This window comes from Cherax quadricarinatus, unplaced genomic scaffold (genome assembly GCF_038502225.1).
Source record: "Cherax quadricarinatus isolate ZL_2023a unplaced genomic scaffold, ASM3850222v1 Contig30, whole genome shotgun sequence".
Classification (NCBI taxonomy): domain Eukaryota; kingdom Metazoa; phylum Arthropoda; class Malacostraca; order Decapoda; family Parastacidae; genus Cherax; species Cherax quadricarinatus.
The window spans coordinates 239,010-265,000 of NW_027195056.1; the positions used below are offsets into that span (position 1 = coordinate 239,010).

General features: G+C 52.7%; 1 protein-coding gene across 2 annotated transcripts in view; it reads left to right on the forward strand.

Moving 5' to 3' along the window:
* The window catches only part of LOC128701032 (gamma-tubulin complex component 3 homolog), an 87,708-nt gene that overhangs the window by 5,134 nt on the left and 56,583 nt on the right, over positions 1 to 25,991 (forward strand). For both annotated transcript variants that reach the window (XM_070079858.1, XM_070079859.1), the window contains exons 2-4: positions 7,144 to 7,325; positions 9,655 to 9,774; positions 10,067 to 10,274. In XM_070079858.1, the coding sequence (XP_069935959.1) occupies positions 7,144 to 7,325; positions 9,655 to 9,774; positions 10,067 to 10,274 (510 nt within the window). The remainder of the gene's footprint in view (positions 1 to 7,143; positions 7,326 to 9,654; positions 9,775 to 10,066; positions 10,275 to 25,991) is intronic.

The window sequence follows — 25,991 nt, forward strand, 5'->3', positions numbered from 1 at the left end:
CTCTACTTATTGTGCGTAATTTATCAATTAAACTTAATCATAGGTATGTATGTCAACGAAAAATGACTTATACATAGGGTTGACTACTATCCACAGTTTAGGGCATCCATGGCAGGTCTTGGAAGGTATCACCCATGATACAACTTATATAGACCATAGCTGACATCAGTGACATACTATATAGAAAGTCCCTGGTTATGCACAGCATTTCCCACAACTTGGGTTAATTTTATCCCCAGGATGCCACCCACACCAGTCCACTAACACCCAGGTACCTACTTACTGTTAGGTGAACAGGGAGAGCAGGTGTAAGGTAACTAGCACCCAGTTACCTAACATGACTCAAGAAATCGTAATGACACGATTGCAAATAAACCATACCCCCGGCCGGGATTGAACCCGCGGTCATAGAGTCTCAAAACTCCAGCCCGTCGCGTTAGCCACTAGACCAGCTAGCCACAATAAGATTCATCCAACTAGGTATATTTCTACACCATAGGAAAGTTAGCACAGGCACCTCTGTGACCACAAATGCAAGTTTTTACAGACGAATCTCCAGCTAGCGTGGCCGTGACGAACTCTAGCTCAAGTCCCTTCACTGCCGTCAACATGACTCAAGAACGCGACGGGCTGGAGTTTTGAGACTCTATGACCGCGGGTTCAATCCCGGCCGGGGGTATGGTTTATTTGCAATCGTGTCATTACGATTTCTTGAGTCATGTTGACGGCAGTGAAGGGACTTGAGCTAGAGTTCGTCACGGCCACGCTAGCTGGAGATTCGTCTGTAAAAACTTGCATTTGTGGTCACAGAGGTGCCTGTGCTAACTTTCCTATGGTGTAGAAATATACCTAGTTGGATGAATCTTATTGTGGCTAGCTGGTCTAGTGGCTAACGCGACGGGCTGGAGTTTTGAGACTCTATGACCGCGGGTTCAATCCCGGCCGGGGGTATGGTTTATTTGCAATCGTGTCATTACGATTTCTTGAGTCATGTTGACGGCAGTGAAGGGACTTGAGCTAGAGTTCGTCACGGCCACGCTAGCTGGAGATTCGTCTGTAAAAACTTGCATTTGTGGTCACAGAGGTGCCTGTGCTAACTTTCCTATGGTGTAGAAATATACCTAGTTGGATGAATCTTATTGTGGCTAGCTGGTCTAGTGGCTAACGCGACGGGCTGGAGTTTTGAGACTCTATGACCGCGGGTTCAATCCCGGCCGGGGGTATGGTTTACCCAGGTACCTATTTGCTGCTAGATGAACAGGGAGAGCAGGTGTAAGGAAATATGCCCAGCATTTCCACCCATGCCGGGGATTGAACCCAGACACCCACTGTGCAAGACGAGGTCACTACCAACTGAGCCAATGCATGAAATCACTTTGTTTCTTCATCAGCATTTAATAATTCTTCAAAATATTCCCTCCAGCTTCTTGATACCTCCAGCTGCTCATCCAATAACTCTTCTCTTATTCTTAATATCTGTAATCCTCCCAAACATGAAAACATTGCTAGAATTCTCATCGTTTATAAACACAATCAGATCTGTAATTCTTCTTCTTTCAACAAACTGGCCGTCATTCACCGAGGAAGGTGACCTAAAAAGAAAAGCAAAAGTCTCTCTTTTTAAAATTAGTAATATATGCAGGAGAAGGGGTCACTAGCCCCTTCCTCCCTGTATTTCAGTTGCCTCTTACGACATGTATGGCTTACACAGGAAGAATTCTGTTCCACTTCACCATGGAGAAAACTATTAATATTAGTAGAATTACCAACAATATGTTAAGTAAAAGGACACAAGTACGTACAACTAATGTGACATTTTATTGGAGAGCAAAACGTTGCCACAATAAAATGCCACATTAGTTGCACTTGTGCCCTTTTACTTAACATGAAGGAACCTGTAATTCCTTAAATTATTAAACTTGATAAAAGTCATATAGTATGTACTAATAGAATATTCAATTCTCTTGTATTCATTATAACTCCTAAATTTATACTTAGACTCACCCAAGTGACTGTATGTCCAAGATTACTCAAATTCTCATTGCCTTACTAATCTTAACCCTTTGATGGTCCGTCCCATAGTTCTACGGCTTTGAAGCCAGTGTCCAAGCCGTAGTTCTGCACCATGAGCTCAGCTCACTCAGATAAGCTGTGAGCGGTAAATTTGGGCCTAGATATGAGAGAACACATCTATGTGGTAAGTGTGCACTACACAAAACAAATCCTGCAGCACACAGTGCATAATGAGGAAAAAAACTGCGACCGTATTTTTGGATTAAAACAGCAATTTTGCAGTGTTTTTTGTATTTTATTACAGTTGTATTCACGGTTTCTTGGTCTCAGTTGATAGAATGGAAGATATAGTATTACAGAAGTAGAGATGATTTTGATTGGTTTTAGTACTGAAAATGGCTTGAAACTGAGCTCAAAGTAACGGAAATGTTCGATTTTTGTCGATGTTCAAGAGTAAACAAATGACATCATGCATCCAGTACACATCAGCTGGTGGATCTAATGTGTATTCATGAATATGTTGATATTATTTATACAAATATTACAATATTGCATAACAGAAAATCTTCTATTTTTTGGTGTGAATAAAAATTCATTATGTGAATAAAAAATCAAAATGGAATTTATTTGTAAAGTCTGGAAATGTAACTAATGAACAGAGGAAATGTTATTTTAGTGCCAGGAATGTCTGCATTGTTTATTGTGGAGCCTATTTTGAAATTGGAATATTTTGAACTTTGTGTGAAATTTGCCAAATTACCAATTTCCAATCACTTTATTGGGTAGTTGAAACAGTTGACTGGGCAATTTCTTGTGTTCAGTCGATAAAATAGAACTAATACTAGCGAAATAGCTAAGAATTTGGGCGACTGGAATAATGTAATTGGCCTAAAATGGGAGTCAAAGTGGGCAAACTGACAGATGCATAAATATTGCTGATGCAGCAAAATTTGCAATGGTGTAATTTAGTCAGTTTTCCATCAAATTTCATACTTTTTGTTTTATTACCTTCAGAAAAAGATTCTCTACCATTTCATAAGAAAAACTAACAAAAATTTTTTTTTGAAAATTCTTAGAGCCTGCGGACAAGTTTCAGATCAGGGATCTGGACCCTGAAAGGGTTAAGTTTATTTTTAAGTTTGCAGGAAATGCTCCGCATATTCATGTGCTTTATGCATGCATACCTCAATGTCATTCACCTTTGTACAGACATTGTATCATGCTGAAATCCTGAAATAAACTGTTAAAGCCATATGGTCCCTAGGCTTTCACAAATTATTAATCTCCAAAAATTTTTTTTGCTCTCAACAAAATTTGTTGATAGTATCCCTCCCACTTTCTTATTTGCTCTCGTTTTACTCCTTTGCCACTCTCTTAACTTCTCTTTTTCTCTCCATATACACCTACCATCCGACATACAACCGAGTTCGGTTCCGAGAAACCGGTCGTAAGTCGAAATGGTCGTAAGTTGAACTTTACTACTGAATATCAACAAAACATTTTTGTAATGACTTTATTTTATTGTTTTATTTTGGTATTTCATGTTTTACTTTACTTTTTATGCTGTTAGTATTTTATACTATAAGGTTTAGGATAAACACTGTGTACAACACAAATACTGGTTTATTTCCCAGAAATTTGGCATAAAAAACACGGTCGTAAGTCAAGTGGTCGTAAGTCGAGCAGGTCGTAAGTCGGATGGTAGGTGTATTCGTCCCTCCTTGTATCACTTTGTACAAACCTCTCATATGCTAACCTCTTCACTCTTACTGCTCTCTTTACCTCATCATTCCACCAGTCACTCCACTTCCCTCCCACACCCACCCTATTACAGTGGAACCTGGGTTTTCCCTCCCACACCCACCCTATTACAGTGGAACCTGGGTTTTCCCTCCCACACCCACCCTATTACAGTAGAACCTGTTTTATCCCTCCCGCACCCACCCTATTACAGTGGAACCTGGGTTTTCCCTCCCGCACCCACCCTATTACAGTAGAACCTGGGTTTTCCCTCCCACACCCACCCTGTTACAGTGGAACCTGGGTTTTCCCTCCCACACCCACCCTATTACAGTGGAACCTGGGTTTTCCCTCCCCCACCCCCCCTATTACAGTGGAACCTGGGTTTTCCCTCCCACACCCACCCTGTTACAGTGGAACCTGGGTTTTCCCTACCGCACCCACCCTATTACAGTGGAACCTGGGTTTTCCCTCCCTCACCCACCCTATTACAGTAGAACCTGTAATTTTTGTTAATATTTCCCATGAGAAATAATGTAAATTCAATTAATCCATTCCAGACACTCAAAAATATTAAAAAAAAAAAAAATACCACCCGTGGTATGGTTTTTTTCCACCGAACATTCTAATACTATTTCTAAATCTACCCCCATACCTCCTCGACCTCATTACCTCTCCTCTAGCCCATCGTTCTATTAATAGTTGTTTATGTGTTAGTCTAACTACCCCCTCCTCCTCTAGTTTATAAACCCTCAGCTCTCTCTCTGGTTTATAAACCCTCAGCTCTCTCTCTGGTTTATAAACCCTCAGCTCTCTCTCTGGTTTATAAACCCTCAGCTCTCTCTCTAGTTTATAAACCCTCAGCTCTCTCTCTGGTTTATAAACCCTCAGCTCTCTCTCTGGTTTATATACCCTCAGCTCTCTCTCTGGTTTATATACCCTCAGCTCTCTCTCTGGTTTATATACCCTCAGCTCTCTCTCTGGTTTATAAACCCTCAGCTCTCTCTCTGGTTTATAAACCCTCAGCTCTCTCTCTGGTTTATATACCCTCAGCTCTCTCTCTGGTTTATATACCCTCAGCTCTCTCTCTGGTTTATAAACCCTCAGCTCTCTCTCTGGTTTATAAACCCTCAGCTCTCTCTCTGGTTTATATACCCTCAGCTCTCTCTCTGGTTTATAAACCCTCAGCTCTCTCTCTGGTTTATATACCCTCAGCTCTCTCTCTGGTTTGTAAACCCTCAGCTCTCTCTCTGGTTTATAAACCCTCAGCTCTCTCTCTGGTTTATAAACCCTCAGCTCTCTCTCTCTGGTTTATAAACCCTCAGCTCTCTCTCTGGTTTATAAACCCTCAGCTCTCTCTCTGGTTTATAAACCCTCAGCTCTCTCTCTGGTTTATAAACCCTCAGCTCTCTCTCTGGTTTATATACCCTCAGCTCTCTCTCTGGTTTGTAAACCCTCAGCTCTCTCTCTGGTTTATAAACCCTCAGCTCTCTCTCTGGTTTATAAACCCTCAGCTCTCTCTCTGGTTTATAAACCCTCAGCTCTCTCTCTGGTTTATAAACCCTCAGCTCTCTCTCTGGTTTATAAACCCTCAGCTCTCTCTCTGGTTTATAAACCCTCAGCTCTCTCTCTGGTTTATAAACCCTCAGCTCTCTCTCTGGTTTATAAACCCTCAGCTCTCTCTCTGGTTTATAAACCCTCAGCTCTCTCTCTGGTTTATATACCCTCAGCTCTCTGGTTTGTAAACCCTCAGCTCTCTCTCTGGTTTATAAACCCTCAGCTCTCTCTCTGGTTTGTAAACCCTCAGCTCTCTCTCTGGTTTATAAACCCTCAGCTCTCTCTCTGGTTTATATACCCTCAGCTCTCTCTCTGGTTTATAAACCCTCAGCTCTCTCTCTGGTTTATATACCCTCAGCTCTCTCTCTGGTTTATAAACCCTCAGCTCTCTCTCTGGTTTATAAACCCTCAGCTCTCTCTCTGGTTTATAAACCCTCAGCTCTCTCTCTGGTTTATAAACCCTCAGCACGCTCTCTGGTTTATAAACCCTCAGCTCTCTCTCTGGTTTATATACCCTCAGCTCTCTCTCTGGTTTATATACCCTCAGCTCTCTCTCTCTGGTTTATATACCCTCAGCTCTCTCTCTGGTTTATAAACCCTCAGCTCTCTCTCTGGTTTATAAACCCTCAGCTCTCTCTCTGGTTTATAAACCCTCAGCTCTCTCTCTGGTTTATAAACCCTCAGCTCTCTCTCTGGTTTATAAACCCTCAGCTCTCTCTCTGGTTTATAAACCCTCAGCTCTCTCTCTGGTTTATAAACCCTCAGCTCTCTCTCTGGTTTATAAACCCTCAGCTCTCTCTCTAGTTTATAAACCCTCAGCTCTCTCTCTGGTTTATAAACCCTCAGCTCTCTCTCTGGTTTATAAACCCTCAGCTCTCTCTCTGGTTTATAAACCCTCAGCTCTCTGGTTTATAAACCCTCAGCTCTCTCTCTGGTTTATAAACCCTCAGCTCTCTCTCTGGTTTATAAACCCTCAGCTCTCTCTCTGGTTTATAAACCCTCAGCTCTCTCTCTGGTTTATAAACCCTCAGCTCTCTCTCTGGTTTATAAACCCTCAGCTCTCTCTCTGGTTTATAAACCCTCAGCTCTCTCTCTGGTTTATAAACCCTCAGCTCTCTCTCTGGTTTATAAACCCTCAGCTCTCTCTCTGGTTTATAAACCCTCAGCTCTCTCTCTGGTTTATAAACCCTCAGCTCTCTCTCTGGTTTATAAACCCTCAGCTCTCTCTCTGGTTTATAAACCCTCAGCTCTCTCTCTGGTTTATAAACCCTCAGCTCTCTCTCTGGTTTATAAACCCTCAGCTCTCTCTCTGGTTTATAAACCCTCAGCTCTCTCTCTGGTTTATAAACCCTCAGCTCTCTCTCTGGTTTATAAACCCTCAGCTCTCTCTCTGGTTTATAAACCCTCAGCTCCCTCTCTGTCTCTGTCTGTCTCTGTCTCTCTTGTCTGTCTCTCTTGTCTCTCTCTCTTGTGTCTCTCTCTCTTGTCTCTCTCTCTCTTGTCTCTCTCTGTCTCTGTCTCTCTCTGTCTCTCTGTCTCTCTCTCTCTCTCTCTCTCTCTCTCTCTCTCTCTCTCTCTCTCTCTCTCTCTCTCTCTCTTTCTCATATGCTCCTTGTACATCATCTACCAGTTATTCTTTACCTCTAGAAACATTGTATTAATACTAGTCGTATTAATAATAGTAACAGTAATGATGATATCAATAGTAAAAATAATATGAATAGTAATAATATCAATAGTAATAACAGTAATAATAATATCAATAGTAATAGTAATAATAATGACTAATAATTATATCAGTAGTAATGATAACAGTAATAATGTTGTTTACAGATCGACTGGTACAACACTTCCAGCTTGCGTTAGGTTTACTTAATGAGGTGCCGTCACTGCTGCCGCCGCTCAACAATGATCACAACACTGTGGCGGACAAGATCAAGCGACGACTGGCCCGAGAGAAGCGCCTTGATGATGCTGCTCGCTTCACCGCCCTTGTTAACCGTCTCTTGAGATCGGTGAGTGATTCCAGTGTCATCACTGGTGCCGCTGCTGTTGGCACTATCATCACTGGTGTCGCTGCTGCCGTCTGATGGCCCTGTCATCGCTGGTGCCACTGCTGTTGGTACTGTCATCACTGGTGCCGCTGCTGTCTTCTGATGGTGCTGTCATCGCTGGTGCCGCTGCTGTTGGCACTGTCATCACTGGCACTGCTGCTGTTGTCTGATGGCGCTGTCATTGCTGGTGCCGCTGCTGTTGTCTAATGGTGCTGCCATTGCTGGTGCTGTCATCTGATGGCACTGTTGTCACTGGTGCCACCACCTGACAGCAATGTCATCACTTGTGCTACTGCTGTCATCTGATGGCACTGCCTTCAATGGCACTATCATCTGATAGCGCCGCTCTCACTGGTGCTGTTATCTGATGGTACTGCTGTCACTGATGCTGTCATCTGATGGCACTGCCTTCACTGGTGCTGTCATATGATGACACTGCTGTCATCTGATGGCACTGATGTTGCTTGTGCTCTCATCTGATGGCACTGCTGTCATTGGTGCTGTCATCTGATGGCACTGCTGTTGCTTGTGCTGTTATCTGATGACACTGGCTTCACTGGTGCTGTCATCTGATGGCACTGCTGTCACTGGTGCTGTCATCTGATGGCACTGCCTTCACTGGTGCTGTCATCTGATGACACTGCTGTCATTGGTGCTGTCATCTGATGGCACTGCTGTTGCTTGTGCTGTCATCTGATGGCACTGCTGTCACTTGTGCTGGAATCTGATGGCACTGTCATCACTGGTGCCACCACCTGACAGTATTGTCATCACTGGTGCCGCCACCTGACAGTAGTCATCACTGGTGCCACCACCTGACAGCACTGTCATCGCTGGTGCCACCACCTCACAGCACTGTCATTGCTGGTGCCACCAGTTTCCATGACCCAAGTTCTCATATGGCATAAAATACTGACTCATTGGAGAACCCGTCGTAACTGCGAGTTGTCGGTAAACGAGTACGTCGGTAAGTGAGGAGAGGCTGTATATGTGTTTTAAAACAAGTAATACAGCCTTTCCTCACTTAACGACGTACTTGTTTACCTATGACTCGGACTTATGACAGGCTCTCTGACCAGTTTGCATACCTAAATAATGTATATATTAGAGCTGATTTCCTCTGTTCTGTTTATTACAATATCCAGTACAGGTCTCCCTCAACATACGCGTTTTCCACTTTCGCGGGCTTCGAACATTCGTGAATTCCCAGCTGCACAATCATATTTAAATGTGCCATTACATATGTTAGAAATTGTGGCAGTGGCATAGTTTGTTTGGAGATAGGACAAGATAGTCCTTCAATATGACACTAATATAAACTCTACGGTTTATTTATTTATCACCAGTTCATCTAATATGCATAATAAACAATATTAATAACATAGAAACATGACATATACTCTAGAATGAATAAAATACATCATTAAATATGTCATGAGTTTTGCTGTGTTGTTGTTGTTGAGTGAATAAGGGCCACTGAAGCATAAGCCGTACATAATGGTGGTGGAGGTGGCAGTAGAGACTAGAGGTGGCGGTGTTATCAGTCGCCCTATATAACTCCAACAACATCGGAGGAGTTTGGTTCGTGCTGTCCTTTTTCTATTGATTAATCGCTTCACTTACTTGCTACATTGTTAATGCTACACTTTATCACTGGCTGGCGCTATAGCCTTAATCGACTTGTTCTGCTTTAGTATCGTACATATCGTAGAATCACTGGAGGAGGCGCATCTACCCTCTCTCTTCCTCCTCCACTTTGGTACTATGCTATGAGTTCGTTCTTGAATTCTATAGTTTTTCTCACCTTCTTTACCAAAGGGCTGGCACTAGTACAATATTTTACGATGTTTTAATGTGTTTTATGATTGTTCATGGTTCAATTGGTTAAGGAAGCAGTATTGTATTATATTTCCCTACAGTATATTGGGGCACCAAACATTCGCGATTTTTCAACATTCGTGAGGTTCTTGATCCCCAACCCTCGCGAATGTTGAGGGAGACCTGTACACTGCTGTATAAACATTTAAAAATATAGCAGAAATGTTATAGATGGTCCAAAGGTGACATTAAAACAATATCAAAGATGGTTGACACAAACCCACTACCACTATAGCGTGTTCCTCACTTGGCGATGAATTCGTTTACTGACGTGGTCTTAGGAACGGAACTCTGTCGTTAAGTGAGGAGAGGCTGAATTTGTTTTAAAACGATTAATATGTGCATTTTAAAAAAGTAATATTTGCGTTTTAAAACATGTTTTACTGCTGTGTTAGCCGCTGTTTCCCCCCAGGCGGTGTTGCAGAACAAAACGAGCATCCTCACGTTTTTCCTGGCACTGAGTCGTGACGACACTGCCACACGCACCGCTGTACGCATCAGCGGCACATCTCCAGCCACCGTACAAACACCGGTCAGTGATGGTACGCTTTGTTACAAACACTGTTGTTACACAGACACTTGTTTGTTACACTGACACTGTTGTTTGTTACACTGACACTGTTGTTTGTTACACTGACAAACACTGTTGTTTGTAAGGGGACTGACTGTATATATAGTGATAATAATTGTTAAATGAATTATGATAGTGACTGTAACAATAATTATAAAAATAATAGCAATAATAATTGTAATTAACAGTAGTAATAATAATTGTAACAATAAGAATAATGTTATTACAGCGTATTTATTATATTGTCTATCAGAATGAAAATGGTGTGTGTAACAGCGGCGGCGGCGGCGAGGTGTTCCCACTACCGCCGCTTCACCGTCACCTTGAACCATGCATATCGTCGGAGACAGCGCCAGGCAGCGCTGCACATAGCTGCCTCCTAGCCGACCCCAGAGACACCAGGTCCTTGCCCGGCAGTGGCAGCGGCACCAGGCTGACCCGTCTGGCACAGATGTACAGAGGTGAAGACCTAATGATGACCCGGTGATGACTTGATGACCTGGTGACGACTTGACAACCCAGTGGAGACCTGGTGATGACCCAGTGTTGACCTGGTGGTGTCCCAGTGATGACCTGGTGTTGACCTGGTGATGACCTGGTGACGACCCTGTGATGACCTGGTGACGACCTCGTGACCACCTGGTGATGACTTTGTGACGACCTGGTGACTATCCGGTGATGACCAGATAAGATGTTGTGGTGCTACCTACCTGGAGGGTATTCCAGGGAGCAACGCCCCTGCGGCCCGATCCATGACCAGGCGGCCTGGTGGATCAGGGCCTGATCAACCAGGCTGTTACTGCTGGCTGCACATAGTCTAACATACATAGTCCGGCTGATACGGAACTGACTTTAGGTATATGTCCAGCTCCCTCTTGAAGACAGCCAGGGGTCTTGAAGACAGCCAGGGGTCTTGAAGACAACCAGGGGTCTTGAAGACAACCAGGGGTCTTGAAGACAACCAGGGGTCTTGAAAACAGCCAGGGGTCTTGAAGACAACCAGGGGTCTTGAAGACAGCCAGGGGTCTTGACAACCAGGTGTCTTGAAGACAACCAGGGGTCTTGAAGACAGCCAGGGGTCTTGACAACCAGGTGTCTTGAAGACAACCAGGGGTCTTGAAGACAACCAGGGGTCTTGAAGACAACCAGGGGTCTTGAAGACAACCAGGTGTCTTGAAGACAACCAGGGGTCTTGAAGACAACCAGGGGTCTTGAAAACAGCCAGGGGTCTTGAAGACAACCAGGGGTCTTGAAGACAGACAGGGGTCTTGACAACCAGGGGTCTTGAAGACAACCAGGGGTCTTGAAGACAACCAGGGGTCTTGAAAACAGCCAGGGGTCTTGAAGACAACCAGGGGTCTTGAAGACAACCAGGGGTCTTGAAAACAGCCAGGGGTCTTGAAGACAGCCAGGGGTCTTGAAGACAACCAGGGGTCTTGAAGACACCCAGGGGTCTTGAAGACACCCAGGGGTCTTGAAGACAACTAGGGGTCTTGAAGACAACCAGGGGTCTTGAAGACAACCAGGGGTCTTGAAGACAGCCAGGGGTCTTGACACCCAGGGGTCTTGAAGGCAACCAGGGGTCTTGAAGACAACCAGGGGTCTTTAAGACAACCAGGGGTCTTGAAGACAGCCAGGGGTCTTGAAGACAACCAGGGGTCTTGACAACCAGGTGTCTTGAAGACAGCCAGGGGTCTTGAAGACAACCAGGGGTCTTGAAGACAACCAGGGGTCTATTGGTAATTCCCCTTATGGCTGGTGGGAGGCTGTTGAACAGTCTTGGACCACAAACACTTAATGTGTTTTCTCCTAGTGTACTATTGACAGGGCCTACTTTTCACTGGGGGTATGTTGCATTACCTGCCAAGTCTTTTGCTTTCGTAGGGAGTGATTTCTGTGTGCAGATTAGGGACCAGTCCCTCCAGAATCTTCCAGGTGTAGATTGTGATGTATCTCTCTCGCCTTTAAGGTGCTTGATGGAACTTATACGTGCAGTAAAGGTTTTCTGTACATTCTCTAGATCAGCAATTTCACCTTGAATGGGAATGTTAATGTACAGCAGTATTCCAGCTTAGAGAGAACAAGTGATTTAAAAAGGATCATCATTGGCTTAGCATCTCTTGTCTTGAATGTTCTCATTATCCATCCTATCAGTTTCCTAGCAGATGTGATAGTGGCATTGTTGTGGTCCTTGAAGGTGAGGTCTTCAGACATTATCACTCCCAGGTCCTTCACATTACTTTTCTGCTCTGTTAAGAACATAAGAATGGAAGAACACTGCAGAAGGCCTACTGGCCCATACAAGGCAGGTCCTTATCAAAATGATCTCTACCCAAAGTTACCCAAGAATTTACTCCCATACCCAGTAATTAGAGTTTGTAGTATACTCAGTCCTAGTTATTATTTCCTCCAGTTTTCCATAACAGAGTAGTTAGAATTTGTCTTCATTAAACATCATATTGTTCTCTGTTGCCCACTGGAAACCTTGGTTTATATCTTCTTGGAGCTTTGCCGTGTCCTCAATGGATGACACTCTCATGCAGATCCTAGTATCATCTGTCTATGCCTCTGTCTATGTCTGATATGAGGATGAGAAACAGGATAGGTGTGAGTACTGTGCCGTGTGGAACAGACCTCTTCACTATGGTAGCTTCCGATTTAACTCTGTTTACCACTACTCTTTGTTTGATTTGTTAGAAAGTTGAAGATCCATCTGCCTACTTTGCCAGTTATCCCATTAGCATGCATTTTGTGTGCTATTATACCATGATCGCACTTGTCAAAGGCTTTTACTAAATCTGTGTACACTACATCTGCATTCTGTTTGTTTTCCAGTGCATCCAAGACCATATCATAGTGGTCCAATAGTTGCAAGAGGCAGGAGCGACCTGCTCTGAACCCATGTTGCCCTGGATTGTGCAACTGTTGGGAGTCCAAGTGGTTTGCTATCCTGCTTAAAACTCTGTCAAAGACTTTTATGGTGTGGAACGTTAAAGCTATTGGTCTGTAGTTCTTAGCTACTGCTTTGCTGCCACCTTTATGTAGTGGGGCTATATCCGGTGTTTTTAGTGACTGTGGAATCTCGCCTGTGTCTATGCTCCTTCTCCATAGCATACTCTGGGCCCGTGAGAGGTGTCTCTTTGGTCTGATTGATTTATACACTCACTTCTTGTATAAAGTTCCTCTGTATACCTGGAGTATACCCGCAGAAAGTTTCAGGGGTCAACATCCCCGTGACCCAGTCTGTGACCATGCCATCTGGTGGATCAGGGCCTGATCAACCAGGCTGTTACTGCTGGCTGCATGTAAACCAGTGTAGTAACCACCACCTGGCTGGTCAGGTACTGACTTTAGGTGCCTGTCCAGCTCCCCCTTGAAGACAGCCAGGGGTCTTGAAAACAGCTAGCGGTCTATTGGTAATCCCCCTTATGTATGCTGGGAGGCAGTTGAACAATCTTGGGTTCCTGACACTTATTGTGTTGTTTCTTGGCATACTCTTGGCATCCCCGCTCTTCATTTTGGGGATGCTGCTTCTCCTGCCGAGTCTTTCGCTTTCATAGGGAGTGATTTTCATGTGCTGATTTGGGACTAGTCCTTCTAGGATTTTCCAAGTGTATATTATCATGTATCTTTCTAGCCTGTGTTCCAGGGAATACAAATCAAGGGACTTCAACCGTTTCCAGTAATTTGGGTGTTTTATCATGCTTATGTGTGCTGTGAAGGTTCTCTGTACACTCTCCAGGTCTGCAATTTCACCTTCCTTGAACAGCACTGTTAGTGTGCGGCAATATTCCAGCCTAGAGAGAACAAGCGATCTGTAGAGAGTCATCATGGGCTTGGCATTCCTAGATTTGAAGGTTCTCATTTTCCACTCTGTCATTTTTCTGGCAGATGCGAGTGATACAATGTTGTGGTCTTTGAAGGTCCTTTACATTAGTTTTCCACTCTTTTGTGTGGTTGGAATTTGTTTCATAGTCCAATATAGTTTCAACCCTTTCACTGTTGGTGCCGTAATATTACGACTTGCAAACCAGTGTTGGTGCCGTAATAATACACCAAAATTCTAGCGACTTCAGATCTAGCAGGAGAAAGCTGGTAGACCTACATGTTAGAGAATAGGTCTGTGTGAGCAGTATAAAAGAAATCTGGGAGGCCGCAGTGTATTGTGGGAGTGCCAACTCAGTACGCTTGGTTCACCATGCCTAGCGATAGGAAATACCTAACTCCTCAGTGAATTGGGACTCTTCCCAAGTCTTAGTTTTAACACAGATGGAAGTGTCAGTGAAGACGAATTTCATGCTTTTCACGAGTTTGTGACCGAAAGCAGTGCCCAGGATACAAGATAAAGATATTGAAAAGAGAAGACAGCGGGGGTGGTGGGGAAGACAGCATGGGTGGTGGGGAGGACAGCATGGGTGGTGGGGACGACAGCATGGGTGGTGGGGAGGACAGCATGGGTGGTGGGGAGGACAGCGTGGGTGGTGGGGAGGACAGCATGGGTGGTGGGGAGGACAGCATGGGTGGTGGGGAGGACAGCATGGGTGGTGGGGAGGACAGCATGGGTGGTGGGGAGGACAGCATGGGTGATGGGGAGGACAGCATGGGTGGTGGGGAGGACAGCATGGGTGGTGGGGAGGACAGCGTGGGTGGTGGGGAGGACAGCGTGGGGGGGGGGGCGGACAGCATGGGTGGTGGGGAGGACAGCATGGGTGATGGGGAGGACAGCATGGGTGGTGGGGAGGACCGCAGGGGTGGTGGGGAGGACAGCGTGGGTGGTGGGGAGGACAGCGTGGGTGGTGGGGAGGACAGCTTGGGTGGTGGGGATGACTGCATGGGTGGTGGGGAGGACAGCATGGGTGGTGGGGAGGACAGTGTGGGTGGTGGGGAGGACAGCATGGGTGGTGGGGAGGACAGCATGGGTGGTGGGGAGGACAGCATGGGTGGTGGGGAGGACAGCATGGGTGATGGGGAGGACAGCGTGGGTGGTGGGGAGGACAGCATGGGTGGTGGGGAGGACAGCATGGGTGGTGGGGAGGACAGCATGGGTGGTGGGGAGGACAGCTTGGGTGGTGGGGAGGACAGCATGGGTGGTGGGGAGGACAGCATGGGTGGTGGGGAGGACAGCGTGGGTGGTGGGGAGGACAGCATGGGTGGTGGGGAAGACAGCATGGGTGGTGGGGAGGACAGCATGGGTGGTGGGGAGGACAGCATGGGTGGTGGGGAAGACAGCATGGGTGGTGGGGAGGACAGCGTGGGTGGTGGGGAGGACAGCATGGGTGGTGGGGACGACAGCATGGGTGATGGGGAGGACAGCATGGGTGGTGGGGAGGACAGCATGGGTGGTGGGGAGGACAGCATGGGTGATGGGGAGGACAGCATGGGTGGTGGGGAGGACAGCGTGGGTGGTGGGGAGGACAGCGTGGGTGGTGGGGAGGACAGCGTGGGTGGTGGGGAGGACAGCGTGGGTGGGGGGGACGACAGCATGGGTGGGGGGGAGGACAGCATGGGTGGTGGGGAGGACAGCATGGGTGGTGGGGAGGACAGCATGGGTGGTGGGGAGGACAGCATGGGTGATGGGGAGGACAGAATGGGTGGTGGGGAGGACAGTGTGGGTGGTGGGGAGGACAGCATGGGTGGTGGGGAGGACAGCATGGGTGGTGGGGAGGACAGCATGGGTGGTGGGGACGACAGCATGGGTGATGGGGAGGACAGCATGGGTGGTGGGGAGGACAGCGTGGGTGGTGGGGAGGACAGCGTGGGTGGTGGGGAAGACAGCCTGGGTGGTGGGGAGGACCGCATGGGTGGTGGGGATGACAGCATGGGTGATGGGGAGGACAGCATGGGTGGTGGGGAGGACAGCATGGGTGGTGGGGAAGACAGCATGGGTGGTGGGGAGGACAGCATGGGTGGTGGGGAGGACAGCATGGGTGATGGGGAGGACAGCGTGGGTGGTGGGGAAGACAGCATGGGTGGTGGGGAGGACAGCATGGGTGGTGGGGAAGACAGCGTGGGTGGTGGGGAAGACAGTGTGGGTGGTGGGGAAGACAGTGTGGGTGGTGGGGAGGACAGGGGGGGTGGTGGGGAGGACAGCGTGGGTGGTGGGGAGGACAGCGTGGGTGATGGGGAGGACAGCGTGGGTGGTGGGGAAGACAGCATGGGTGGTGGGGAGGACAGTGTGGGTGGTGGGGAAGACAGCATGGGTGGTGGGGAGGACAGCGTGGGTGGTGGGGAAGACAGCGTGGGTGGTGGGGAAGACAGCATGGGTGGTGGGGAAGACAGCATGGGTGGTGGGGAAGACAGCATGGGTGGTGGGGAGGACAGCATGGGTGGTGGGGAGGACAGCATGGGTGGTGGGGAAGACAGCATGGGTGGTGGGGAGGACAGCATGGGTGGTGGGGAAGACAGCATGGGTGGTGGGGAGGACAGCATGGGTGGTGGGGAAGACAGCCTGGGTGGTGGGGAGGACAGCGTGGGTGGTGGGGAAGACAGCATGGGTGGTGGGGAGGACAGCATGGGTGGTGGGGAAGACAGCATGGGTGGTGGGGAGGACAGCATGGGTGGTGGGGAAGACAGCATGGGTGGTGGGGAGGACAGCATGGGTGGTGGGGAGGACAGCATGGGTGGTGGGGAAGACAGCATGGGTGGTGGGGAGGACAGCATGGGTGGTGGGGAAGACAGCATGGGTGGTGGGGAGGACAGCATGGGTGGTGGGGAGGACAGCATGGGTGGTGGGGAGGACAGCGTGGGTGGTGGGGAGGACAGCGTGGGTGGTGGGGAGGACAGCATGGGTGGTGGGGAGGACAGCATGGGTGGTGAGGAGGACAGCATGGGTGGTGGGGACGACAGCATGGGTGGTGGGGAAGACAGCATGGGTGGTGGGGAAGACAGGGGGGGGTGGTGGGGAAGACAGCGGGGGTGGGGGGGAAGACAGCATGGGTGGTGGGGAAGACAGCATGGGTGGTGGGGAGGACAGCGTGGGTGGTGGGGAGGACAGCATGGGTGGTGGGGAAGACAGCATGGGTGGTGGGGAGGACAGCGTGGGTGGTGGGGAGGACAGCATGGGTGGTGGGGAGGACAGCATGGGTGGTGGGGAGGACAGCATGGGTGGTGGGGAAGACAGCATGGGTGGTGGGGAAGACAGCATGGGTGGTGGGGAGGACAGCGTGGGTGGTGGGGAGGACAGCATGGGTGGTGGGGAGGACAGCCTGGGTGGTGGGGAGGACAGCATGGGTGGTGGGGAAGACAGCATGGGTGGTGGGGAAGACAGGGGGGGTGGTGGGGAAGACAGCGTGGGTGGTGGGGAAGATAGCGTGGGTGGTGGGGAAGACAGCGTGGGTGGTGGGGAAGACAGCATGGGTGGTGGGGAAGACAGCGTGGGTGGTGGGGAGGACAGCGTGGGTGGTGGGGAAAACAGTGTGGGTGGTGGGGAAGACAGTGTGGGTGGTGGGGAAGATAGCGTGGGTGGTGGGGAAGACAGCGTGGGTGGTGGGGAAGACAGCGTGGGTGGTGGGGAAGACAGTGTGGGTGGTGGGGAAGACAGCGTGGGTGGTGGGGAAGACTGTTGGTGGTGGGGAAGAGAGTGTGGGTGGTGGGGAAGACAGCATGGGTGGTGGGGAAGACAGTGTGGGTGTTGGGGAAGACAGCATGTTTGGTGGGGAAGACAGTGTGGGTGGTGGGGAAGACAGTGTGGGTGGTGGGGAAGACAGCATGGGTGGTGGGGAAGACAGCATGGGTGGTGGAGAAGACAGTGTGTGTGATGGGGAAGACAGGGTGGGTTATGGGGAAGACAGGGTGGGTGATGGGGAAGGCAGGGTGGGTGGTGGGGAAGACAGTGTGGGTGGTGGGGAAGACAGCCTGGGTGGTGGGGAGGACAGCGTGGGTGGTGGGGAAGACAGCAGACATTGTGGGTGGTGGGAAGACAGTGTGGGTGGTGGGGACAGCGTGGGTGGTGGGGAGGACAGCTTGGGTGGTGGGGAGGACAGCAAGGGTGGTGGGGAAGACAGCATGGGTGGTGGGGAGGACAGCATGGGTGGTGGGGAAGACAGCATGGGTGGTGGGGAGGACAGCATGGGTGGTGGGGAAGACAGCATGGGTGGTGGGGAGGACAGCGTGGGTGGTGGGGAGGACAGCATGGGTGGTGGGGAGGACAGCATGGGTGGTGGGGAAGACAGCATGGGTGGTGGGGAGGACAGCATGGGTGGTGGGGAAGACAGCATGGGTGGTGGGGAGGACAGCATGGGTGGTGGGGAGGACAGCATGGGTGGTGGGGAGGACAGCGTGGGTGGTGGGGAGGACAGCGTGGGTGGTGGGGAGGACAGCGTGGGTGGTGGGGAGGACAGCATGGGTGGTGGGGAGGACAGCATGGGTGGTGGGGAGGACAGCATGGGTGGTGGGGAAGACAGCATGGGTGGTGGGGAAGACAGCGGGGGTGGTGGGGAAGACAGCATGGGTGGTGGGGAAGACAGCGTGGGTGGTGGGGAGGACGGCTTGGGTGGTGGGGAGGACAGCGTGGGTGGTGGGGAAGACAGCGTGGGTGGTGGGGAGGACAGCGTGGGTGGTGGGGAGGACAGCCTGGGTGGTGGGGAGGACAGCATGGGTGGTGGGGAGGACAGCTTGGGTGGTGGGGAAGACAGCATGGGTGGTGGGGAAGACAGCATGGGTGGTGGGGAGGACAGCGTGGGTGGTGGGGAGGACAGCATGGGTGGTGGGGAGGACAGCATGGGTGGTGGGGAGGACAGCATGGGTGGTGAGGAGGACAGCATGGGTGGTGGGGAAGACAGTATGGGTGGTGGGGACGACTGGGGGGGTGGTGGGGAAGACAGCATGGGTGGTGGGGAAGACAGCGTGAGTGGTGGGGAAGACAGCGTGGGTGGTGGGGAAGACAGCATGGGTGGTGGGGAAGACGGCATGGGTGGTGGGGAGGACAGCGTGGGTGGTGGGGAAAACAGTGTGGGTGGTCGGGAAGACAATGTGGGTGGTGGGGAAGATAGCGTGGGTGGTGGGGAAGACAGCGTGGGTGGTGGGGAAGACAGCGTGGGTGGTGGGGAAGACAGTGTGGGTGGTGGGCTGGAGACAGCGTGGGTGGTGGGGAAGACTGTTGGTGGTGGGGAAGAGAGTGTGGGTGGTGGGGAAGACAGCATGGGTGGTGGGGAAGACAGTGTGGGTGGTGGGGAAGACACTGTGGGTGATGGGGAAGACAGCGTGGGTGGTGGGGAAGACTGTTGGTGGTGGGGAAGAGAGTTTGGGTGGTGGGGAGGACAGCATGGGTGGTGGGGAAGACAGTGTGGGTGGTGGGGAAGGTAGCGTGGGTGGTGAAGAAGACAGTGGGTGGTGGGTAAGACAGTGTTGGTGGTGGGGAAGGCAGCGTGGGTGGTGAGGAAGGTAGCATGGGTGGTGGGGAAGACAGTGTGGGTGGTTGTGAAGACAGTGTGGCTGGTGGGGAAGACAGTGTGGGTGGTGGGGAAGAGAGTGTGGGTGGTGGGGAAGGTAGCATGGGTATTGGGGAAGACAGTGTGGGTGGTGGGGAGGACAGCGTGGGTGGTGGGGAAGACAGCATGGGTGGTGGGGAGGACAGCGTGGGTGGTGGGGAGGACAGCATGGGTGGTGGGGAGGACAGCAAGGGTGGTGGGGAAGACAGCATGGGTGGTGGGGAGGACAGCATGGGTGGTGGGGAAGACAGCATGGGTGGTGGGGAGGACAGCATGGGTGGTGGGGAAGACAGCATGGGTGGTGGGGAGGACACCGTGGGTGGAGGGGAGGACAGCATTGGTGGGGGGGAGGACAGCATGGGTGGTGGGGAAGACAGCATGGGTGGTGGGGAGGACAGCAGGGGGGGTGGGGAAGACAGCATGGGTGGTGGGGAGGACAGCATGGGTGGTGGGGAGGACAGCATGGGTGGTGGGGAGGACAGCGTGGGTGGTGGGGAGGAAGCGTGGGTGGTGGAAAGGAAGCGTGGGTGGTGGGGAGGACAGCATGGGTGGTGGGGAGGACAGCATGGGTGGTGAGGAGGACAGCATGGGTGGTGGGGAAGACAGCATGGGTGGTGGGGAAGACAGCGGGGGTGGTGGGGAGGACAGCATGGGTGGTGGGGAAGACAGCGTGGGTGGTGGGGAGGACAGCGTGGGTGGTGGGGAGGACAGCGTGGGTGGTGGGGAAGACAGCGTGGGTGGTGGGGAAGACAGTGTGGGTGGTGGGGAAGACAGTGTGGGTGGTGGGGAGGACAGCGTGGGTGGTGGGGAGGACAGCGTGGGTGGTGGGGAGGACAGCGTGGGTGATGGGGAGGACAGCGTGGGTGGTGGGGAAGACAGCATGGGTGGTGGGGAGGACAGCGTGGGTGGTGGGGAAGACAGCATGGGTGGTGGGGAGGACAGCGTGGGTGGTGGGGAAGACAGCGTGGGTGGTGGGGAAGACAGCATGGGTGGTGGGGAAGACAGCATGGGTGGTGGGGAAGACAGCATGGGTGGTGGGGAGGACAGCATGGGTGGTGGGGAGGACAGCATGGGTGGTGGGGAAGACAGCATGGGTGGTGGGGAGGACAGCATGGGTGGTGGGGAAGACAGCATGGGTGGTGGGGAGGACAGCATGGGTGGTGGGGAAGACAGCATGGGTGGTGGGGAGGACAGCATGGGTGGTGGGGAAGACAGCATGGGTGGTGGGGAGGACAGCATGGGTGGTGGGGAAGACAGCATGGGTGGTGGGGAGGACAGCATGGGTGGTGGGGAAGACAGCATGGGTGGTGGGGTAGGACCGCATGGGTGGTGGGGAGGACAGCATGGGTGGTGGGGAAGACAGCATGGGTGGTGGGGAGGACAGCATGGGTGGTGGGGAAGACAGCATGGGTGGTGGGGAGGACAGCATGGGTGGTGGGGAGGACAGCATGGGTGGTGGGGAGGACAGCATGGGTGGTGGGGAGAAGACAGCGTGGGTGGTGGGGAGGACAGCATGGGTGGTGGGGAGGACAGCATGGGTGGTGGGGAGGACAGCATGGGTGGTGGGGAGGACAGCATGGGTGGTGGGGAAGACAGCATGGGTGGTGGGGAAGACAGGGGGGGGTGGTGGGGAAGACAGCGGGGGTGGTGGGGAAGACAGCATGGGTGGTGGGGAAGACAGCATGGGTGGTGGGGAGGACAGCGTGGGTGGTGGGGAGGACAGCATGGGTGGTGGGGAAGACAGCATGGGTGGTGGGGAGGACAGCGTGGGTGGTGGGGAGGACAGCATGGGTGGTGGGGATGACAGCATGGGTGGTGGGGAGGACAGCATGGGTGGTGGGGAAGACAGCATGGGTGGTGGGGAAGACAGCGTGGGTGGTGGGGAGGACCGCCTGGGTGGGGGGGAGGACAGCATGGGTGGTGGGGAGGACAGCATGGGTGGTGGGGAGGACAGCATGGGTGGTGGGGAAGACAGCATGGGTGGTGGGGAAGACAGAGGGGGTGGTGGGGAAGACAGCATGGGTGGTGGGGAAGATAGCGTGGGTGGTGGGGAAGACAGCGTGGGTGGTGGGGAAGACCGCATGGGTGGTGGGGAAGACAGCATGGGTGGTGGGGAGGACAGTGTGGGTGGTGGGGAAAACAGTGTGGGTGGTGGGGAAGACAGTGTGGGTGGTGGGGAAGGTAGCGTGGATGGTGGGGAAGACTGGGTGGTGACGAAGGTAGCATGGGTGGTGAAGAAGACAGTGGGTGGTGGGTAAGACAGTGTTGGTGGTGGGGAAGACTGTGTTTAATGGGGAAAACAGTGTGGGTGTTGGGGAAGACAGCATGGGTGGTGGGAAAGACAGTGTGGGTGGTGGGGAAGACAGCATGGGTGGTGGGGAAGACAGTGTGGGTGATGGGGAAGACAGGGTGGGTGGTGGGGAAGACAGCATGGGTGATATGGAAGGCAGGATGGGTGGTAGGTAAGACAGTGTGGGTTGGGGAAGACAGTGTGGGTGATGGGGAAGAAAGTGTGGGTGGTGAGCAAGACAGTGAGGATGGTGGGGAAGACAGCATGGGTGATGGGGAAGACAGCCTGGGTGGTGGGGAGGACAGCGTGGGTGGTGGGGAAGACAGCATGGGTGGTGGGGAGGACAGCGTGGGTGGTGGGGAGGACAGCATGGGTGGTGGGGAGGACAGCAAGGGTGGTGGGGAAGACAGCATGGGTGGTGGGTTGGACCGCATGGGTGGTGGGGAAGACAGCATGGGTGGTGGGGAGGACAGCATGGGTGGTGGGGAAGACAGCATGGGTGGTGGGGAGGACAGCGTGGGTGGTGGGGAGGACAGCATGGGTGGTGGGGAGGACAGCATGGGTGGTGGGGAAGACAGCATGGGTGGTGGGGAGGACAGCATGGGTGGTGGGGAAGACAGCATGGGTGGTGGGGAGGACAGCATGGGTGGTGGGGAGGACAGCATGGGTGGTGGGGAGGACAGCGTGGGTGGTGGGGAGGACAGCGTGGGTGTTGGGGAGGACAGCGTGGGTGGTGGGGAGGACAGCAGGGGTGGTGGGGAGGACAGCATGGGTGGTGGGGAGGACAGCATGGGTGGTGGGGAAGACAGCATGGGTGGTGGGGAAGACAGCGGGGGTGGTGGGGAAGACAGCATGGGTGGTGGGGAAGACAGCGTGGGTGGTGGGGAGGACAGCGTGGGTGGTGGGGACGACAGCGTGGGTGGTGGGGAAGACAGCGTGGGTGGTGGGGACGACAGCGTGGGTGGTGGGGAAGACAGCATGGGTGGTGGGGAGGACAGCATGGGTGGTGTGGAGGACAGCATGGGTGGTGGGGAAGACAGCATGGGTGGTGGGGAAGACAGCATGGGTGGTGGGGAGGACAGCGTGGGTGGTGGGGAGGACAGCATGGGTGGTGGGGAGGACAGCATGGGTGGTGGGGAGGACAGCATGGGTGGTGAGGAGGACAGCATGGGTGGTGGGGAAGACAGCATGGGTGGTGGGGAAGACAGAGGGGGTGGTGGGGAAGACAGCATGGGTGGTGGGGAAGACAGCATGGGTGGTGGGGAAGACAGCGTGGGTGGTGGGGAAGACAGCATGGGTGGTGGGGAAGACGGCATGGGTGGTGGGGAGGACAGCGTGGGTGGTGGGGAAAACAGTGTGGGTGGTGGGGAAGACACTGTGGGTGGTGGGGAAGATAGCGTGGGTGGTGGGGAAGACAGCGTGGGTGGTGGGGAAGACAGCGTGGGTGGTGGGGAAGACAGTGTGGGTGGTGGGGAAGACAGCGTGGGTGGTGGGGAAGACTGTTGGTGGTGGGGAAGAGAGTGTGGGTGGTGGGGAAGACAGCATGGGTGGTGGGGAAGACAGTGTGGGTGGTGGGGAAGACAGTGTGGGTGGTGGGGAAGACAGCGTGGGTGGTGGGGAAGACTGTTGGTGGTGGGGAAGAGAGTGTGGGTGGTGGGGAAGACAGCATGGGTGGTGGGGAAGACAGTGTGGGTGGTGGGGAAGACAGAATGGGTGGTGGGGAAGACAGTGTGGGTGGTGGGGAAGACAGTGTGGGTCGTGGGGAAGACAGCATGGGTGGTGGGGAAGACAGCATGGGTGGTGGGGAAGACAGTGTGGGTGGTGGGGAAGACAGTGTGGGTGGTGGGGAAGACAGTGTGGGTGGTGGGGAAGACAGTGTGGGTGGTGGGGAAGACAGCCTGGGTGGTGGGGAGGACAGCGTGGGTGGTGGGGAAGACAGCATGGGTGGTGGGGAGGACAGCGTGGGTGGTGGGGAGGACAGCATGGGTGGTGGGGAGGACAGCAAGGGTGGTGGGGAAGACAGCATGGGTGGTGGGGATGACAGCATGGGTGGTGGGGAAGACTGCATGGGTGGTGGGGAGGACAGCATGGGTGGTGGGGAAGACAGCATGGGTGGTGGGGAGGACAGCGTGGGTGGTGGGGAGGACAGCATGGGTGGTGGGGAGGACAGCATGGGTGGTGGGGACGACAGCATGGGTGGTGGGGAGGACAGCTTGGGTGGTGGGGAAGACAGCATGGGTGGTGGGGAGGACAGCATGGGTGGTGGGGAGGACAGCATGGGTGGTGGGGAGGACAGCGTGGGTGGTGGGGAGGACAGCGTGGGTGGTGGGGAGGACAGCGTGGGTGGTGGGGCGGACAGCATGGGTGGTGGGGAGGACAGCATGGGTGGTGGGGAGGACAGCATGGGTGGTGGGGAAGACAGCATGGGTGGTGGGGAAGACAGAGGGGGTGGTGGGGAAGACAGCATGGGTGGTGGGGAAGACAGCGTGGGTGGTGGGGAGGACAGCGTGGGTGGTGGGGAGGACAGCGTGGGTGGTGGGGAAGACAGCGTGGGTGGTGGGGAGGACAGCGTGGGTGGTGGGGAGGACAGCATGGGTGGTGGGGAGGACAGCATGGGTGGTGGGGAGGACAGCATGGGTGGTGGGGAAGACAGCATGGGTGGTGGGGAAGACAGCATGGGTGGTGGGGAGGACAGCGTGGGTGGTGGGGAGGACAGCATGGGTGGTGGGGAGGACAGCATGGGTGGTGGGGAGGACAGCATGGGTGGTGAGGAGGACAGCATGGGTGGTGGGGAAGACAGCATGGGTGGTGGGGAAGACAGAGGGGGTGGTGGGGAAGACAGCATGGGTGGTGGGGAAGACAGCGTGAGTGGTGGGGAAGACAGCGTGGGTGGTGGGGAAGACAGCATGGGTGGTGGGGAAGACAGCATGGGTGGTGGGGAGGACAGCATGGGTGGTGGGGAAAACAGTGTGGGTGGTGGGGAAGACAGTGTGGGTGGTGGGGAAGATAGCGTGGGTGGTGGGGAAGACAGCGTGGGTGGTGGGGAAGAGAGCGTGGGTGGTGGGGAAGACAGTGTGGGTGGTGGGGAAGACAGCGTGGGTGGTGGGGAAGACTGTTGGTGGTGGGGAAGAGAGTGTGGGTGGTGGGGAAGACAGCATGGGTGGTGGGGAAGACAGTGTGGGTGGTGGGGAAGACAGAATGGGTGGTGGGCTGGAGACAGAGTGGGTGGTGGGGAAGACAGTGTGGGTCGTGGGGAAGACAGCATGGGTGGTGGGGAAGACAGCATGGGTGGTGGGGAAGACAGTGTGGGTGGTGGGGAAGACAGTGTGGGTGGTGGGGAAGACAGTTTGGGTGGTGGGGAAGACAGCCTGGGTGGTGGGGAAGACAGTGTGGGTGGTGGGGAAGATAGTGTGGGTGGTGGGGAAGACAGCATGGGTGGTGGGGAAGACAGCATGGGTGGTGGGGAAGACAGCGTGGGTGGTGGGGAAGACAGCGTGGGTGGTGGGGAAGACAGTGTGGGTGGTGGGGAAGACAGCATAGGTGGTGGGGAAAACAGCGTGGGTGGTGGGGAAAACAGCGTGGATGATGGGAAAGACAGTGTGGGTAATGTTACAGTTGTGATGGATAATATACACAAGGCAGCAGTAATGCTTCATGTGGCACCAGTAGCACCCCAGGCTGGTAGCCATGCTGCTGACTCACCACATCCACACCAAATGCCACCTTCAACCACCCACACACCACAACAACCTGCACCCACCAGCAGACCACATCTGGGATTGGCAACAGATGCCAATTGGTGCTAACGAGTGGATGTACATGTATTTTAGATTATGCTGGTCTCACAGGCCACAAAAATTACTTGAAAAAATAAAATACAGTGGAACCTCTACTTACAAGTGCATCCACTTGTGAGTTTTTGCAGATATAAGCAGTCACTTGGTTGATTTTTTGCTTCCAGACACAAGCGAAATTTCTAGATGCGAGCGAGCCTCAAGGGATGTTCCTTGACGCTGGTGAGCGGCTCTTGTTCTTGATCTAGGGAATTGGATCTCAGTTGTTTATTGGACTATCTTATTGAAACTTGGGCAGTGTATGATGGAAAGATGCTTCTTAACGTACACCAAAAATGAAAGAAATCGGACCATAAATAACAGAATTCACTTCTCAGCCATTAGCCACCCCTAATAGTATAATATAATAATAATAATAATAATAATTAAAGTAGTAGGTTGGTAGACAGCAACCGCCCAGGGAGGTACTACCATCCTGCCAAGTGAGTGTAAAACGAAAGCCTGTAATTGTTTTACATGATGGTAGGATTGCTGGTGTCTTTTGTCTGTCTTATAAACATGCAAGATTACAGGTACGTCTTGCTACTTCTACTTATACGTAGGTCACACTACACATATGTGTACAAGCATATACAGTGGACCCCTGGTTAACGATATTTTTTCATT